The sequence below is a fragment of the Uranotaenia lowii genome, unplaced genomic scaffold, assembly GCF_029784155.1.
Source record: "Uranotaenia lowii strain MFRU-FL unplaced genomic scaffold, ASM2978415v1 HiC_scaffold_264, whole genome shotgun sequence".
Classification (NCBI taxonomy): Eukaryota; Metazoa; Arthropoda; class Insecta; order Diptera; family Culicidae; genus Uranotaenia; species Uranotaenia lowii.
The window spans coordinates 3,540-21,081 of record NW_026598162.1 but is presented as its reverse complement, the minus strand read 5'-3'; the positions used below and the strand labels follow the sequence as shown (position 1 = coordinate 21,081).

At 39.8% G+C, this 17,542-nt stretch overlaps 5 protein-coding genes across 5 annotated transcripts; 4 read left to right on the top strand and 1 right to left on the bottom strand.

Moving 5' to 3' along the window:
• Positions 1-857: 857 nt before the first annotated feature.
• LOC129759755 (putative RNA-binding protein Luc7-like 1) lies at positions 858-5,512 on the bottom strand. The gene is made up of 6 exons (XM_055757274.1): positions 5,389-5,512; positions 5,071-5,305; positions 4,841-4,935; positions 2,610-2,708; positions 1,940-2,538; positions 858-1,870 (listed from the first exon to the last, which is right to left on the bottom strand). The coding sequence occupies exons 2-6, from the start codon at positions 5,129-5,131 to the stop codon at positions 1,696-1,698; spliced, it is 1,029 nt and encodes a 342-aa protein (XP_055613249.1). The 5' UTR covers positions 5,132-5,305; positions 5,389-5,512; the 3' UTR covers positions 858-1,695.
• LOC129759756 (uncharacterized) lies at positions 5,292-6,117 on the top strand. Its single transcript, XM_055757275.1, has one exon. The coding sequence runs from the start codon at positions 5,427-5,429 to the stop codon at positions 6,003-6,005; it is 579 nt and encodes a 192-aa protein (XP_055613250.1). The 5' UTR covers positions 5,292-5,426; the 3' UTR covers positions 6,006-6,117.
• Positions 6,118-6,884: 767 nt separating this feature from the next.
• Positions 6,885-9,550, top strand: LOC129759753 (vacuolar fusion protein MON1 homolog A). Its single transcript, XM_055757272.1, has 3 exons — positions 6,885-8,423; positions 8,487-8,768; positions 8,831-9,550. Exons 1-3 carry the CDS (start codon positions 7,128-7,130, stop codon positions 8,969-8,971), a joined length of 1,719 nt encoding a protein of 572 aa, XP_055613247.1. The 5' UTR covers positions 6,885-7,127; the 3' UTR covers positions 8,972-9,550.
• A 1,730-nt stretch (positions 9,551-11,280) lies between these two features.
• On the top strand, positions 11,281-14,728 carry LOC129759757 (uncharacterized). Its single transcript, XM_055757276.1, has 4 exons — positions 11,281-11,618; positions 11,691-12,528; positions 12,597-13,064; positions 13,126-14,728. Exons 1-4 carry the CDS (start codon positions 11,282-11,284, stop codon positions 13,511-13,513), a joined length of 2,031 nt encoding a protein of 676 aa, XP_055613251.1. The 5' UTR covers position 11,281; the 3' UTR covers positions 13,514-14,728.
• Positions 14,729-15,015: 287 nt separating this feature from the next.
• Positions 15,016-16,824, top strand: LOC129759754 (dolichyl-phosphate beta-glucosyltransferase). Its single transcript, XM_055757273.1, has 3 exons — positions 15,016-15,281; positions 15,738-15,912; positions 15,975-16,824. Exons 1-3 carry the CDS (start codon positions 15,210-15,212, stop codon positions 16,709-16,711), a joined length of 984 nt encoding a protein of 327 aa, XP_055613248.1. The 5' UTR covers positions 15,016-15,209; the 3' UTR covers positions 16,712-16,824.
• The last annotated feature ends 718 nt before the right edge of the window (positions 16,825-17,542 follow it).

Sequence of the window (17,542 nt, the reverse complement as noted above, 5' to 3'; positions counted from 1 at the left end):
CCTGACTTTCAGGGTGTATTTGGTTCCTTCGGCTTCTGTCAGCGCACCGTCGATCCTTCCTACTACATTTTCTATAGTCTTGGATATAAGGAAAGGGTTCTTAGGGAGTTGTATTGGGTTGCCAAGCTCATCTTCTCCAGTGGATTTGAGGCTAAAAAGAATAAGCTCGCCTGCTTTAGCGTCAGGATTGTAACCTAGGACTCGTTGATCCCTCAAAGGATCTGGCGCTGTAAGCACAGGCTCGGCACTCGTGCCCAGTGATGTCAACTGTTTTTCAGAAATGTATGGAAGATTCAGACAGAAAAAAATGACCTTCTTTACTACTGCTTCAATCGAATGGTTTCAAATTGAGCTTGATGGCTCAGATCCCTTATTTTCATGCAATCAATAATTGTCTTCACTTTTGTTCAAAGTTTATCTCATCTTAGATCTTCTAGATCCTCTCGAATGATTTTATCACGTGAACTTCGGTCGAATAGTCGAATTTCCAGCAGTTTTGGGATTTCCCAATGTAACTTTACCGGATTTTCCACAACCACGCCCAAAACTGTTGGTCGAAGAACTTCTTTCCCAGTCTTGCAAAAACCACTTAACTGATTTTTCTTCTTCGTTTTAATGTTTTGGCCAGAGAATGTTAGGTACTCTATAACACCACACTAGATCATCAATTTCCATCAATGCATTCAAAAGTTATTCGCTAAGGAAAGCACTGCATTTTTTTGTTTCGAATACAGTATTTCCAAACAAATTTTGGCTCTTTTACGACGTTGTTGAACGTTACGCTTACCTCCGTTGAAAAACACTTAAGGGTCATCGAAGGGTGAAAAATTTCTTTCCAGAAAATCACACATAATCCGTTGCTTGATTTATTCTTTATTGAAATATTTGATAAGACTTACAATAGGGCATTTATCGGCTTCCGCATGGCCAGCCTGTTTAAGACAAATTGTAGACTGTGAAATTCTAAACTTACACGCTAAGAACATTCAATAAATTGTGGGATGTTGTTAATTGCATAGACTCTAAGTTCAAGAACGGATGTCAGCTGAAAATGTAGTATTTCTACACTCAACTCAATGCTTCTTTTTATTTTAAAAAAGAAAATAAAAAGATAGTTTGTCTTTTTGTAAACTTGTTTTTTTCCCTATTGAAAATGATGTGGTGATTAATTAAATTTAATTTAGAAATCAATCATATCGTACAGTTTGCTATCAGTTAAGCTACGGATTAGAAACAAAAGTGGCTCTTACCAATGGTCCAAATCGAAATCCCGAAACAAAGAGACAGCAGCTTCCGATAATACACTGTTTTTGAAATATTGCGCCAGGGCAGGGCCGCTTGAATCGTTGTAAACTAGCTCTACCGGTTAAAATTTACTGATGACATGTTGTATTGTTAACTAGTTGGATACTTCTATTAAAGTATCCATGTTTAATGAAAGTCTATCTTGCACTACACATTTAACACCTGTCATCTTTTGTCACTTTTCACAATAGAAGAAAAGAAAAAAAAGGGATATTCTATTTTGAGCAATACCACATGAAGGTAAGACATAAATAATAATCAAGATACTCTTACGAATTCTGGTACATCCTGTTGGCGTTGCTCAACATCTGCCCTTCCAATTTTCTTCTCCATCAGAATCCGATCAGCTCGTGGTAGAAATAGTTAAGATTGATAAATTTAATGACTGGCTTACCGTCTGGATCTTTCTCTGGAGCGAGATCGTCGACGACGGTCCCGATCCCGGGAACGATCGCGTTCCCGATCACGGTCTCGTCGCTCCGAATGGCGATCCCGGCTCCGAGAACGACGTTCACGCGAACGGCTCCTTGATTTACGGCGTTCCGATGATCGCTTGCGTTCACGACTGTAAAATTAAACGATAGGTATTAGAAGATTGTTGCTGTCCAAATAGGGATATGCATTTTCAACTTACTCTCCACGGCGATCACGTTCGCGCTCTCTGCTACGTTCTCTGAACAAAGTACGGGAGCGTCGATCAAGTTCACGGCTGCCGACAAATCGAGACCGTCCACGATCCTCGTTGTCGAGATCTCTGCGGCCACTTTTGCGCAGTTCTTTTTGCCTTGGGCCAGCCGTTTTCTCCAGTTCCACCAACTTTTCCCGGATAGCCAAGAACCCTAAATGGAGCTTACCCCCGAAATGATCCGCTAATCGTACGTCGTTGTCATGAATGCCCAAATAGGCGGAGCAAACCTCACAAACGCGCAACTTTTGCTGCTGGTAGCTGCTCGCTGGAATGGCACTGCGATATTCCTGCTCCGCCTTCGATTTCTTGGCCCGTAGCTCATCGATTTCCGACATCAGCTTCATACTTTCCTCAACCTGACCGGCTTCACCTAATGCTTCTGCTTTAGCTAATTTCTTACCAATTTCTTCGGCTAGCTCATGGACGGCATTGGCTTTGGCAGCCACCTCGGCAGTAAGCTCTTCCTGTGTTTCGGCCAGACGCTTCTTGGCAGCCTCGGTGCGACGATCACAATCTGCTATAAACGCTTGAAGGTGTTCCATAGCCTGCAACGGCAGATGGAGATTGATATAGTTCAGTAAGCCCAATTACCCAAAATAGCGAATTTAGTACTTACATCGACATCATAGTAATAATCTTTGCTTTTAGATGCGTTCTCATAGTCAGCCCTCAGAGCGAGATCGTGCACCTTCGGACATTCTCCCAGATCCATGCGCTGAGGAATAAAATTAGAGAAAATGGGAAAAACGCAAATTAAACGCTGAAATATGATGCGAACTCATCCAGCCATTTGTTCCGTTATTATGATCGTTTTTCTGATAAGTTCGAGTTCAGTTATATTTGAATGATTTCGTAGCTGGTTGAATTATTATTCTCTTGTTCTTAACGTATGTTTTTATGTATTGAAAGCAAATACCTTTGAAGAATAGTTCTTTAACTTGGATTGAAACCAGATTCAATGATATACCGTATTGATTTGATAGTGATGAAATACTCCAAAGCAGCTGTTTTAAAGCCGTTTAATTCTAATAAACTCACCAGCTACGAAAACATAATTATGTCATTTCCGTTTTATCCATGTTCCAAATTCTGTACATTTCAAGCCAGCAACATTTCTTTCAACGTGATTACATTTGATACGGAATTATGAACGATTGATTGCTTTACTCACCAAAGACCGAAAATGGGTTCAACCGAATCTCCCCACGGCTGTTTTATCCGGGAACAACGTTTTGTTCGTTCGTTTATTTTTTTATTTATATTTATACAGATTTGAGAAGAATATTGCTTCAAATTGTTTTATCAAACCACACCAGTACTATAACTCGGGTACAACATTAAAGCTTTTCGAAAGATTTTGCAATTTCGATAACTCTGGTTGACGGTGACGGAAACAAGACTTTGATAGAGCAGTTAATTTAGTTGTTGTTTGATAAATGATAATACGTACGTTAGGGTGGGCTCTCCTTGAATCTGTGCTCGAACGGAAAAGATTCATTCAAAGCTGCTTCAGTGTGGTCGCTAGGAAGAAAACCTTCAGCAACGAAATATGTTCTACTAAACCGTGTCTTTTTAGATTGGGATCGACAGGGGAAGAGAGAGAGATAGTAACGTGTTCAGGTCGTTGCAGAAAGGAGTTAAGGAATGGATCGCGGCTTTGTTTATTTTTCATATCAATGCTTTTAGTGGTACATACCCAATGGCGCGAAATCACACCCAATGTGCTCACGATGATCAGTCGAACCTAATAACCGTATACGTACCCATTTAATTAATTCTGTTTGCAGATTTCGTCAAACTCTGATCTACTATTGAAGACACGAACTACAAGAAGTAAGTGGTATACATATTTTCAGTCATTCAACGGCACGATAATATCTTTGAGGACGTCAAAAACGCGTGACCATATCTCGATAACTGTCAGTATTGCTTATTCCAAATGGAAACAAAAAAATTGAAATGAAAACAAAACTTACGGTTTTTGAGGTGCGATTTGTGCCCACCAGCTTAATGCAACCAACAAAGAAGGATGGGAGACTAGCAGAGTGGGCTTCCGAAAACGAAAGACCAAATTCTAACGAAACTGGAAGAATCCTGCTTGGAGAAATGAAAACGAAATCAAGTTTCAAACAAAGACAGTTGTGGATGTGTGTGCTTCTGTTCCAGGATGATCATCGACTCAACAAATCAAATAAGTACTTACGATCATCGGACTAATTTGGGCGAGCCCCGCCAAAAAACTGGGCAATTTTGGTTTGAAAACCGATCTACATTTTACTAAACCATCTTGATAGAGTATTGGCGTGTCTGCAATATAGAATCAGAGGAGGATTTTTGGTCGCGTTCTGTCGGGATCATTTGTGGGGTAATAGAAGAATGTTTTTTAAAACCGAAGCAAGCATCAACGATTTTTCGTTTGAGGCCAAATGAGATAGGATGTTGAAAATGCTGAAGTACAAAATAAACTAAACTAAACTACTAAATAAAACAAAATGAATTTCGATATAAATCAAAATTTCAAGAGTGTTTTAGGATTTTTACTGGATTAAAAAAAGCCAGGGCATGAAATCTCATAACATTTTCCAGTAAAGTAATTAAAAAGCTCCTTCAAAGTAAAAAGAAATTACAAGGTTAGTTTTTATTCTCCAGAATCCTTGATGCTTGCTTCATAATGTAGGATTAACTTCCATTTAGTGGAATCTCAAGCCCCCCTCGCCCTGAACATCTGTATCAGTTTTCCCTAAAACAAAATATTAGGTTTTCCGAATACCGCAGGAACGACAAATTGCGATAATTTTCAATGAACCTATCATTTTAATGTCTATGTGCTAAAATTGCTCTACTTACCGTTGATGCAAGAATCTCATGTGGACAGCAGCCTATCAAAAAACTCTTACATACTTTGCTGTCGTAGAATTTGGTAGAATATCTGTTGGTTTCGCCTGTTTTGTCGAGAAAATTTAAAAAAATTACAATTTTAGATTCAAGCCCTTTTGAAATGTATGCCTAGGAAAAGATAAGCAAAAGCAAACATGGTGGACCAATCAGTGGAATGAGGTCACCGAAAAAAAACTTACCATTTCTAGCCGTTCCCATGAGCTGATCCAGCATCGCCCGCATCTGGTCGTGAGCCGACATCCTGGTCCACGTTTAGAACTTCCTTCCGGAGGATAATAATCCAGATGAATAAAAATCCAAGCCAAAAATGTCCTCCGCTGCGTCAGCAAAGAAGCGATCCACACACGCACGAAAAATTTTCTGAAGCCAGCTGTCAAAGTGCTGTTGACAGTTGGATGTTCGAAAATCAGCTGCCTGAAAAATTTAATGTTTTTATTCAGTACCACCCTTGTTTTCAATCCTCCTTCAAGTGATAATAGTTTTAACAAAATGTTTACCTAAATTTCGTGTCGAAACCCACTGCCTGGACTTGACAATGCAACCGGACGACCTGTCGATGCCTCGATCCAACAATGGGATTAAGGAAAAGCTGAATATACACCTTAAAAAGCGACTTCTGGAAACCAGTAATTCTTCGGAGCCGACCGCACCATCAGCAACAAACCATCATCAAGCTGAGACATCATCAAAGATCATCGAAGCACCCCTCGGCCCGGCTCCTCCATTACCAAAGATCAAAAAGCAAAAGACAAAGCACTTGGCACGAAATGTTTCAACGACGCAGCCGAACACTAGCGCCACCACTGTTGTTGGAACTAGCCGAGCAAAACAGCAATCGGCTATGTCCGCAGCCATAACATCGCCACCGGAAGTGCACCTTTCGCCCGGAAATGGAAACAACAGCAATGATAGCAGTTTTAATTCGGCTGACATGGACCCGGAAGCCGGCACATCCAACGATGGTCAATCGCAAACGGACAAAAGCGGCGCCCCGGGGAAAAGCAACGCAAAACCAGACATTTTCAGTATGATTCTGAACGAGAAGAAAAGTTCGCTCATGAGGGATCCGGAGGTGATAAAGTTTCTGCAGGAGGCGTTGGCGAAACGGAAATAAAGTTCTTCAGTTTCGGAAAAAAACATTTTTATGCTTCGGAAAGTTCCCTTATTAGAAAGAGCTTAACCATTTTCTCAATCGTTATTAACTCAAAAGTAGTTGTCAAAACCCAAAAACGGTTTTCTTGTTTCTAAAAATAAGAAATTGTGCATATGTAAGTTGTTTTTTTTTTGTAAACTTTAGGAAATAATTAAATGCTTTTTTTATATGTTTTTACATATGTAGCATATTTTTTTATGATCTTCATCATTATTGTCAAGCTTGGAATTTATATGCCAGTGCCATAATCGAGAGGGCTCTGTTTTTGTATGTACCTTCACACTTGAATGTCAAAATTTGACAGTCATTCAATGACTATTATGGTTTATGAAAGATCTCTTCTAATCAGCGACTGGCATTTAAACCTTCTTATATGAAAAGCTGTTCAGATGCTTTCGTTATTCTCAAGAGAAAACAAAATTGGTTTAGTTTAAACAACTGTTGTTTACATATTTTCATATACTTTTGGTCTGTTTCAAATGTTTCCAAATATGCTCATGAATGAACGGAGCTAATAATTTGATTACGAATCGAAATGATTTTATTGATGATTTTCGAACAATCATCAACTCGTCATCAGGTTCCGATCTATGATACTGAAAGGGCTCATAAGGTTTTTATAAGTTTAAAAGATACTATAAGTTACTCTTCATTCCTTTTAATATTAAATCAATGATAAAAAAAAATTACTAGAAAAATAACTGTTTCTTTAGATACGAGACTAAAATTAGAATCTTTTGCGCAGAAAAGCCTTGATCAATCGAAAACTTTAATATTACATGATTTGTCCATTCGATATAATATGCAAAGTTTCTTCTATTTACATTTTCTGAACTTCAGTTTCGAATGCAGGTTTTCACGCGAGTGATAATAAAAGTTTACAGTTTTTCTTACCTGCTAGCGAGCTCGGCACGAAACCGATGTTGATTGATTTCGCTTTGACGACGCGTAATTAATTCGATTAGCTGAGAGTTGGTGACGAAAAGACCTTGGACAAATTCCGCAAGAATAAAGAACAAAACATCTAGCTAGTGATCCGTGGAGAAGTGATTTTTTTTCTCGCAAGAGGAAAAGGTAAACAAGATGAGTAACCACCTTCCGGAAAGCCCTCCGGAGATCGGTGACCATGATCCGGAGCAGGGAGATCCAGCGGGAAGCTGTCGGGAGAGTATGTTGATAACGACCGATTCGATTGAGGAGTTTTCCCAGGAAATAAGCACCAGTCTGGCTGATGGAGCTTCGGAAGAACCGAACACTACTGATAAGAATGGTTTAGCAGAGGCAGACACAGAAGATAAAGAACGCATCGAAAGCAGTGCGGAGGAGACTGCGGGAGGAAATATTGTAAAAATCCATCAGGATGGATTGACTGTAGATAAGGACAGCGAATCAGCGATGAGTAAATCTAGTTCGTTTAGCAGCGCCAGGAGTCGAGAATTGACTGCTTCTTGTACGAGTCTGGCAGAGGAAGGAACCTCTTCAAGTATTGCAGCTAGTTCAAATGGAGTACAGAATGAACCACCGGAAGTAGAAGATTACCTTCACGATCCAAGTTTTTTGAAAAGAAAAAAGCATGTTTTCATTCTTAGTTCAGCTGGCAAACCCATATATTCTATGCATGGGAATGAAGACAAACTGGCCACAATCTTCGGGGTCATGCAAGCCTTGGTCAGCTTCGTTCAGAGTAACAACGATTCCATCAAATCGATTCATGCGATGGGCGTCAAATTTGTCTTTCTGGTGAAATCGCCCTTGATTCTGGTAGCGATTTCAAGGACAAGCCACAGTGTCCAACAAGTCCAACTGCAGCTGACAGACGTATACAATCAAATACTGTCTACTCTGACGCTGAGTCACATGCAGAAAACTTTCGAAAGAAGAAAGAACTTTGACCTTCGCAGGCTACTCGCCGGAAGTGAACGTCTCATAGATCATCTTCTAGTCAACGACAAGTGTGACCACAAACTAGTCAGCAACAATCCGTTCAGTTTTATGACCCACTCGGTCAGAATTCTGCCGCTGCCTTCTAGCACCCGGGATACCATCATCTCGGCCATCCAAACGAACTGTAACAAGATCAAAAACCTCGTCTTTGCCGTGCTGATTGCCAACAACAAACTGATTGCGCTGGTTCGCATGAAGAAATATTTCATACACCCGGCAGATTTGCGGCTCATTTTCAATCTGATCGAATGTTCCGAGAGTTTCAAGTCGGCCGAAAGCTGGACGCCCATCTGTTTGCCCAAGTTCGATTCCAGTGGGTTCCTGCACGCCCATGTATCGTACCTGGCCGAGGACTGTCAGGCCTGTTTGTTGCTGCTGTCGATCGAGCGGGACGTTTTCTTCGTGCTATCGGAGGCTAAACGAAAAATAACGGAGGTAGTCAATGGATTTTTCATTAGTTTTTTTTTTTAGAAAAAATAATATTTTCTTATTTTTCAGAAACTGCGCCGCAGCAACTGCTTGGAAGCTATCAACGATGCGATGAACAACAAGGGCATTAATTTGAAGAACATTGGCATACCCGAGATTCGGCATTTTATCTACAAGAGCAAATCAAACGCCCAGCTGCTGTGTTCGGAAATAACTGCCCCCTACTCGAGCATCGGTCAGTTCAAACGGCTGGAAGGAATTTACTTCGAGCTGCACCATCGAATTCACAATTCCGGCCGACCCGTTAAGCTGATCTATCAGATGCAACAAAAGGAGATCCTGCTGGCATGGGTTTGTTTAATTTTTATTTACATTTTATTTTTAAGACTTTTGAACTATTTTTCAAATTAAAGGTCACCCAATCGTACGAGATCTTTGCCGCCTTTGAGCCAACGGTGCATCGCAACGAGGTCATCAATTTAGTCAACAAGCTTCTAAAGTGGATCAAGAAAGAGGAGAACAGTTTGTTCATTCTGTCGGCTCCGACGTTCTAGGAGAGCGGCGGGTCCTTCTTTCCATCCTTTCCACTGTTTTCGTTCTCGATTCATCCGAACGGAAGCGGTTGAATGTGTGGTTTAAGAAGGACTCGTAAGTTTAACAGTGGATTGACTTATCACAAACGTTATGCCACCATAAACTTTAAATTATATTTTCTAAGGTTTTATTCTTCCTTGTGTAGTGTTATTTAAAATTTAAAAAGCAATAGTGAAAACTTGAGGATATTTAAACTGCACTATATAAATTGAGAATCATAGATATATTTATAGAAACAGAACTATAAGATGTTTCTAGAACAAATCTTTCCAGATCAACTTTCTGAAGTAAGTGCAAGACTGTTTGCTTGGGATGTTTTGGGTGTTGTGAGATGTCACCACGCCATTATTAGGAATTTTTTGGACAGTTTGCATGACTTGAATGGCAATCGGTATTATATTGAGCCCTAACCAATGTTGTAGATAGATGTTGAAACTGTAAATTAAGGATATATTTTTCATTTAGTGTAGACAATACCGAACTCAAGCTGTAGTTAATTTGTAATTAATCAATGAATAAATACCGACAAATAAAAATATGACATTCAAACGGTTTTATTGCTTTGATTCAATTAGGTCTTTGTTTTTTTTTCTGAAATCTCAACAAAGCTTTTCATATGGAAAGTTTTTAAATACTGCATAGATGGATTATTTCACGTTTACAATAAAGTGATCTTCGCAAGTGACTAGCGATGAACCCATTCTGTACAAGTCTTGGTACTTGACTTCCTCAAAAAATGCAAACATTATCAAACTGAATTAAATGTTTTGAAACAGAAAAACTTTTAAACAATTAGATCATATTTGGGGCCGTTCAGATACCACGTGGACAGAAAAATGAAATTTTTGACCCCCTCCTCCCCCTCCGTGGACAAGCGTGGACATTTGGCAAACCCCTCCCCCCCTCCCCGGATGTCCACGTGGACAGATTTGAAATTGTTTTTTCTCTAAATCTGATTTGACAGTTAGAAAACACCACTTTTTGCCTTTTTGTTATTGAAATGGCTAATGTTGTGATAGCTTGGCAACACTGATCCTTCATTATATGCGAGTGTAACTAGAGAGAACAAGAAGATGATCATTAATAAAGAACCTATCGTAAAAGCCACACGCGTCGTGTTTCAATCCCAACAGCTAATTTTGAAAAAAATAAACGAATAAGCATTTCTTAAAAAAAAAAAATTAAAAAAATTTAAATTTTAAAATTATTATATTTATCCCTTGCTTTCAAGTGGCTACTAATTGTTTAAACTTTAATTGAAAAGCTTTGTAAATTTGAAGATTTTGATTGAAGCATCTCAATTTTTATTCACCTTTCGAAAATATTTTGAACGTAAGTATGTCCACGTGGACATCACCCAAACCCCTACCCCCCTCTCCGTGGACAAACGTGGACATTTCCATAACCCCCCACCCCCCCTAAGTTGTCCACGTGGTATCTGAACGGCCCCTTTTATGCCTAAAGAAAATATGTCATCATTTAAAAATAATTTGTATTTCATTCAGGTTCTATGATGTTTACGATATTTTAAAACGAACTTTTAGATGTAATTCGATACAAAGCAGTCCGAAACTTGAAAATTATTGACTGCATGTTTGATAATACTTGTTACGCATCAGAATTATTCAACTTACCCCTTGAAGAAGTATTTCCAGATTCTTTTCCCAGCAAGGTATACAAAGTATGAAACTTTGGGTAAATGCAAAGTTGCCTGTATTTAAGAAAAGAAACACGCTGTTTATCGATTATTCAAGTTTGATCAATTTACCCCTCAAACTAGCGAAAAGACAATTAACCAAATTTAAGAACTAAGCAACTTAACTAGAATTTTTAATCGTTTACAAATCTTAAATAATGATTCAAACATTATGAGCATTTTGGATTGCTGTTAAAAAATACTTTCATATGAATACGAAAATGATTTTGTATTTTTTTTAAATGTTGTTGTACTATCGACATAATCCATGCTTTTACACTAAAATATTTCAATGTAAAAAAATTACCTCAGTAATAACCTTGTTCTTCTTTCTGATGCCCGTTTGTCGATAGAAATGGCTTAATTGGCTGTTTTGCAGAGCTGAAAGAATGCTTTGAAAAGATAAAACATGGTATACATTCCTTTCCGTTAATGTTTCGCTGCAAATTTGGGTGTTGGCGAAAGTATCAAATCTGCTGAAAGTTGCACAAAACTTCATTTGGGGTGTCGGACATTTCACGTTTGAGTATTGTTGATTTGCAGTGTTCACAAATTCAAAAAAAAAGCGAAAAAAATGCGCTTGTTTTCGTCGGTTGGTGGCACGTGTTTGAGGGTAATTTCGCGTTGCGGACGTTTCGGATTTAAAGAATTGATGCAAAAAGTGTGCCTGGCAATGCGAAACATGTCCCTGGTTCCGATTGCGTGCTGCACCGAGTGCGGCCGGTTTGTCCCGCTATCGGTGGCTTGCACTGAGTGCGCCAATTGCTGCTGCGGGCCTTGCTTCGGGTTGCCGGGAAACTCGGAGCTGCGTCTATTTGCGTACAGCGAATGCAGGGTGTGCGTTGCTTGTCGGATTTCTGTGGGACAGGTGAAGAAATCAAAGGATGAGATGGAGGAACTGGCTGTCGAAGGTAAGCTTATTTGCTTGGCGTTTCAAATGTACCAAATTTTGTTTTTTTTTTCGTATTGCTTCCTTTCATTAGGAAACATTCAGGTGAAGCTGGAAGCTTCCTCTGATCAACAAATCGGAAAATCACAATTTGGTGAATGTTCAGTTCAAGAGAATCCGGATGGCGACGCTGAAAAGTCATGCGTTACGCAACCTAATGATTCCTTGAATGTATCCGAAAGTGGCAAAGACCGAGAACCGGAAGAGGTCCCTGAAAAACGTGATGTTTTCCCGGAGCCAGTTGAAGGAATTCCTAACTTGGAAAACAAGGACTCCGAAAAACCCGATTCCGTAGAAAGTATTGACATTCAAACTGTTTTGCAGGAACCTCGGTTCCAAATGTTTAATTTTGAACTGTGTGATCTGCACAGCAAAGAGTTGCGGCTGTTCTGCCTTAATTGCGAACAGCGCATTTGTTCCGATTGCTTCTTGGTGGGATCATCCCACATGAGACATCAAATTGACTTAGTTGAAACGGTTTACCGGGAACGGCGATCCGAAACCGAGAACAAGTTGGCCGCGTTGGAAAACTCCGTAGTAGGCTTGCAGGATGAAGTACTGCAGAGCGAGAAAAATTTGGAAATTCTACAGGATGCTGAGCAGGCCATCCTGGATGAGGTGGAAGCGATTTGCAGCGGAGCCAAACAAAGTGTCGAAAAAATGACCGCCGATAGGAAGCGCAAACTGCTGGAAAAAATGGACCTTCCGGCTAAGAAGCGCAAACTGAACCTGGAGTTGCAGGGAATGATCAACCAACTGGTCCCAGATGAGTTCTTCCGGAAGCAGCACCTTGTAAACCGGCAGTGTGACGAAATAATCGAAAGCTGTGCCGTGCCAACTTTTACGCCGATGGAGTTCGAAGATATCGGGTGGTAAATATTTTTTGAATGCTTATGATTTGTACAGTATTGGATTACACATTACCTTTGTTGAATTTCAGTGAGCTGGTGCCCTCATACCAGATGCAAACATACACGCTGGCCGGCTTCGACAAGCCCGTTTGCGGTTGGCCGCAGCACATAACCACAGCCTACGATGTGCAGTGGAACGTGTTTCTGCGTAAGAAGCAATCACTTTTTGTCAAAGTGGTTCCCAACGAGGGAGACCAACACTTTACCTACTATCCGTACAAGCTGTTGGTACTGATTCCGCATCCGGATATTCGCAAAACGATCACTCGAACGTTCACCCTTAAAGGGGACATCAAGGAGGAATCGATCGTGACCAGCGATTTCCTCGAGGCCAATGGCTTCCTCGATAACGGAAACGAGCTGGTCATCAAGATCGGTCTTCGTCCTTTGAACGCCATAACCGAAAATCGGTTCCTCAAGCAGCAAAACCGAGACATGAAAGCCAGATTAGAAGTACTCGAAAAGAAACTCTTGGTTACGGATTGCTATTTTAATTGGTATAGATTCCAAATATGTATTTGTTAAGAAAAATAATTATCAAAACTTTCACAATTTCAGCAAATTCTACATTATGCAGTTCAACTTGAATCTGGCGAAAGCTCCTAAACGGAACACCGAAGCCCACCATTCGGCAATTTTGATGGACCGCTTGGATCGGCACTGGGTCCTACGCGTTTATCCCTTCGACGTCACCGTTCCGGATACCAACCTTAAAGTGTTCATAGTGCTGCGCAAGGGGTCCCGCACCAAGTGCCGCTATTTCATCGAGCTGTTCCACGATGATCCGAACCAGAACGTGATGCAGACGACCGAGAGTTCGTTTGACACCCTGGATGCCGGCTACGGGTGGCACTGTTTCATGGACCGGAAGCGGCTGCTCAGCGACGCCGGATACTACCCGAACGGGGTACTCCGGTTCCGCTTCGGGGTGCAGCCTCTGGACTGATTTGATTTTTTTTTTTTTGAATTTCCATAGAGAAAATACTATTTGTTTTAAACCACTTTTAGATGGTTACTGATTAATTTCTTTCAATGCCACTTCTAAATATTATCGATGCTTTCATAGTTAATGTCCTTCAAACATTTTAACAGATTATTCTTCTGTTTATGAATTAATTTTTAGACGTTTGTTTGTTATAGAAATCAAATAAAAATAATCTGTTCGAATCAACAGAGATCGAATGTAAAATTCTGATTGAAATGTGTTAGGAAATGTCGGTGCAACATCAAACATAGATAGATCCCCAAAATATTCATGAACAACTCTAATATTACTTATAATCTTTTAATCAGAAACTTAAAGAAAATCTTTTTTTCCTGTAGGCATTTTTTGGAGCGATGAGTGGCTTACTTAGAAAAAAAAAACACTCCTGGTACGTAAGTAATATTCGAGGTAAGGTATAAATCAGAGAACTATACACAAGTGTTACAGAAAATGAAATCGACGGACTGGAGGAAACCTGTGGAGATACAAAACGAATTGTCTTCTCATAAATCGTGTTACGTACCTTAAAATTAGGCACATAAAATTAGATCGAGAATACATTGTATACCAGCAGCAAAGTTATACCGGAATTCCTCAACTTTGGACTTCTTCGAGTGTAGAAATTGTCTGCAAAATGAACACACCAAGAAAAAATGTACTCTCAGTTCCGGTAACGAACATTTCGTAGAGAAGCAAAAATACCCCGGTTGTAACCAATTTGGATAGCCGAAGCAGTATAATTTTGCAACTGCTCAAAAATTGGTCTGGAAAAGAAAAAAAAATTACGCCAACATTGGAAATATCGATCAGCAAAAATAGGAAATCCAATCCAAGTCCACCTTTTTTTTGGGAATTAGAAAAAGTTGGTTTGCAAAAAAAAAATGATAACAAAAACTAGGATGCCTTTTGTAGATTAGTTTCAACCGAAATCATGCGCTGCAGGCAAAAGATGCAATCTTTTACACCTTAGATCAACTAATTTATGTAAAGGTGATCCCAGGAAATGGAACGCAGGGAGAACAGAAAAGAACAGGTGTTTTTATCAAGGCTTCGGGTGGAGCACACCAGAAGCACTCATCGCCATTATATATCAGGTGGATCAGAAAGGATATGCGACGTATGCAAAATAAGACTCACATATAATTATCGAATGTCCCGAGTTTCAAGGACCCAGAGACACCTACCAAATTGATACATCATTAAGAAATGCCCTATCAAACGATCCTGTCGAAGAAGAAAAAATATTATGTTTCCTGAAAGAGAGTTATTTGTTTAACGAATTGTTTGTTAAATCTCTATAATAAAGATAAAAAAAAACTAATTTATGCTTTTATAACTCATAAATAACTTGCCTATCTTTATCTTCTAGTATCTACCAAAATCATCTTAATTCTTGCGTTTTTCACTGATGATGACTGCTGGGATGTCGATGTGTCGATGTTGACGTTCTTATGTTTTGATTCAGCGCCTGCCTGCCAGAGTCCGGGAATCAGCATTTGGAGGCTCGCTCGCGTAGGATTTTTGATACGTGGTTGCTGTTTCGCCGGTAAATAATGTTAAATTTTCTCTAAACCACGCTGCTTTTGTGTGTTTTTACTAGGGAAAAGTGTAATAGATTTAGGATTGGTGAGGTTTCTACAATCAAAGGCAGATTATAATGTTGGTTACGGAATATGTGCAACTGGCCCTGCTCTTCGGATCTGGATTCATTTTCTTCCTGCTGATAGTGGTAAGTTTTTTATTTATTCAATTGTGTCCCAAGTTAATTTTTCCCTCTAGTGATAAGATATTCCATTAGCATTGGTTTCATGTAAAATTCATGCATTCCTGAAAGTTTGGTTTAAAAACCAAAAATAAAAATTTTCGCTCGCTCATGTTTTTCTAAAAGGAAAATGAATTGCGTAGCTTGTGCTAACGCTCTTGTATTCGCAAAAGCCAGCCCAACATTTGAGAAGGCAGTATAATGTAATCCTGTTCAAAATTTCAAAAATTCAACTACCATTTCAATAAAATTTTATTATTAAATTATTAAGAATCATACGGGTTCTCGAGATCAGCCAAATACTCTGAAAAGCCTTTAAACTTTTTTTTATAAATTTGATTTCGTTTGTTATCTTCCAATATCATTTCGCCAATTTGCCATTTTTTACTTGGAAAATTAAGTACACATCTTTTTTTTTAACAGACAGGAATTATACTAAAAATTACGACCACACCCTTCCCGGTCATAAAACGTCGAAAAGAGGAACGCTACTACAGAAACCCAGCCACCGGAGAACAAGAAGAGTTTCCCTCACTGCAGGATGAACCCACCCTGGAGCTGAGCGTTATCGTTCCGGCCTTCGACGAGGAGAAACGATGTAAGTTATCAACATCATAATTTTAATTGAATCGATGTAGCTAAGGTTTGTTTCTGTTTTAGTGCCGAAGATGCTGGACGAGTGTTTCGAATATTTGGAGGAGCGTCGAAAAACGGACAAGGCTTTCAGCTACGAGGTAATCGTTGTCAGCGACGGAAGCAGAGACGGCACGGTTGATGTGGCCATGAAATACTGTGCCAAGATCGGGGTGGATAAAATGCGGGTCCTAGCGCTGGTAGAAAATCGCGGCAAGGGAGGTGCAGTTCGAATGGGAATGCTCAGTGCACGAGGAAGGAATCTGCTGTTTGCCGATGCTGATGGTGCTACAAAGTTTGCCGATTTTGGCAAGGTTGAAGTCAGTTTGAAGAAATTGAGCAAAGGAAACCACAACCAGGATGCAATTTCGATTGGATCTCGTGCTCATTTGGAGCAGGAAGCAACGGCACAAAGAACATTTTTCCGAACCGTGTTGATGCATGGTTTCCACTTTCTGGTGTGGACGTTTGCCGTTAAGCGAATTCGGGACACCCAATGCGGTTTCAAACTTTTGACCCGGTCAGCAGCTCGGAAAGTATTTGCAGTAATGCACGTGGAGCGTTGGGCTTTCGACGTGGAGCTACTGTTTATTGCACAATCGTACAACATTCCAATCGATGAGATAGCGGTAAATTGGACCGAGATCGAGGGGTCCAAGTTGACACCGTTTTGGTCCTGGCTGCAGATGGGTCGAGATTTGATCTTTATTTGGTTCCGTTATGCTATTGGCGCTTGGCAACTGAAACGGGAACATGTGAATTGAATCAGGGATCTCAGCCAGCCAGTTTATATCGATTTGCTTAGCCGTAGTTAGGATAAGGAACCCAAAAATCTGTATCACTGCTTTTATGTGAAATAAAAAGTTCGAAGAATACATTTACAAGTTTATTTTGTTAACATTTATGGTTGAATGGTTTGAATGTCTAAAATTCCGGAAATAAGTTGAAGACATTTTAAAGGTAACGTTCATTTACACAGCTTTTGTTTGTCGATGTTTTTTTTTTTGTAATAAATCAGTACACTTGCTTAAGTTTGAATAATAAATTGGTCTGTAGCGATGACATCAGTTAAAATTCTCTTTCAACTCACTTTTTAAGTGAAACCTTGAAAAACTTGCGTTGCTCATTTTGCTCCCATTAATTATTTAAAAAAAAACGAATTTAAGAGTTGAACCGTTCTAGTTCTGTCTGAGTGAGGCTAGCACCAGCTCTAAAAAAATAAACAAAATGCATAGCTGGTGCTAGCAGGCAACAGTTTTGTTTCGAAAAACAAACAAAAAATCATCATCAGTTGTCAGACAGAAAATCAAACAAAAATAAAACAAAGCAAAATCTCAGCAGCGCTTGTTGATCATCGCGAATCGCTGCTCGTTTCTGCTGTTTAGTGTGAGCGGTTAATTAAATAAATAAAACACGATAAAGTTCCGTCGCGGCATCCGATTGCGTTGCGTTCCAATCGGGACCTTGTGCTTGTATTTTGAGTGTCCATTTCTGTTGTTTTCCTCAAGGCTAATCCGGAACAAGTCCGAATTCCGACCGGCCGGGGGATCCACCATAGGCGAATGTGTCCCGAAACCGTATAATATGTAGTTTAT

Coding starts and splice junctions, on each gene's coding strand:
- LOC129759755 (XM_055757274.1), bottom strand. CDS start 5,131: ATGTCGGCTCACGACCAGATGCGGGCGATGCTGGATCAGCTCATGGGA. Junction 4,936..5,070: donor CATGGGAACGGCTAGAAATG/GTAAGTTTTTTT, acceptor TCGACAAAACAG/GCGAAACCAACAGATATTCT. Junction 2,539..2,609: donor ATTATTACTATGATGTCGAT/GTAAGTACTAAA, acceptor CTGCCGTTGCAG/GCTATGGAACACCTTCAAGC.
- LOC129759756 (XM_055757275.1), top strand. CDS start 5,427: ATGCAACCGGACGACCTGTCGATGCCTCGATCCAACAATGGGATTAAG.
- LOC129759753 (XM_055757272.1), top strand. CDS start 7,128: ATGAGTAACCACCTTCCGGAAAGCCCTCCGGAGATCGGTGACCATGAT. Junction 8,424..8,486: donor CTAAACGAAAAATAACGGAG/GTAGTCAATGGA, acceptor CTTATTTTTCAG/AAACTGCGCCGCAGCAACTG. Junction 8,769..8,830: donor AGGAGATCCTGCTGGCATGG/GTTTGTTTAATT, acceptor TTCAAATTAAAG/GTCACCCAATCGTACGAGAT.
- LOC129759757 (XM_055757276.1), top strand. CDS start 11,282: ATGCGCTTGTTTTCGTCGGTTGGTGGCACGTGTTTGAGGGTAATTTCG. Junction 12,529..12,596: donor GAGTTCGAAGATATCGGGTG/GTAAATATTTTT, acceptor GTTGAATTTCAG/TGAGCTGGTGCCCTCATACC. Junction 13,065..13,125: donor ACGGATTGCTATTTTAATTG/GTATAGATTCCA, acceptor TCACAATTTCAG/CAAATTCTACATTATGCAGT.
- LOC129759754 (XM_055757273.1), top strand. CDS start 15,210: ATGTTGGTTACGGAATATGTGCAACTGGCCCTGCTCTTCGGATCTGGA. Junction 15,282..15,737: donor TTTTCTTCCTGCTGATAGTG/GTAAGTTTTTTA, acceptor TTTTTTTAACAG/ACAGGAATTATACTAAAAAT. Junction 15,913..15,974: donor CTTCGACGAGGAGAAACGAT/GTAAGTTATCAA, acceptor TTTCTGTTTTAG/TGCCGAAGATGCTGGACGAG.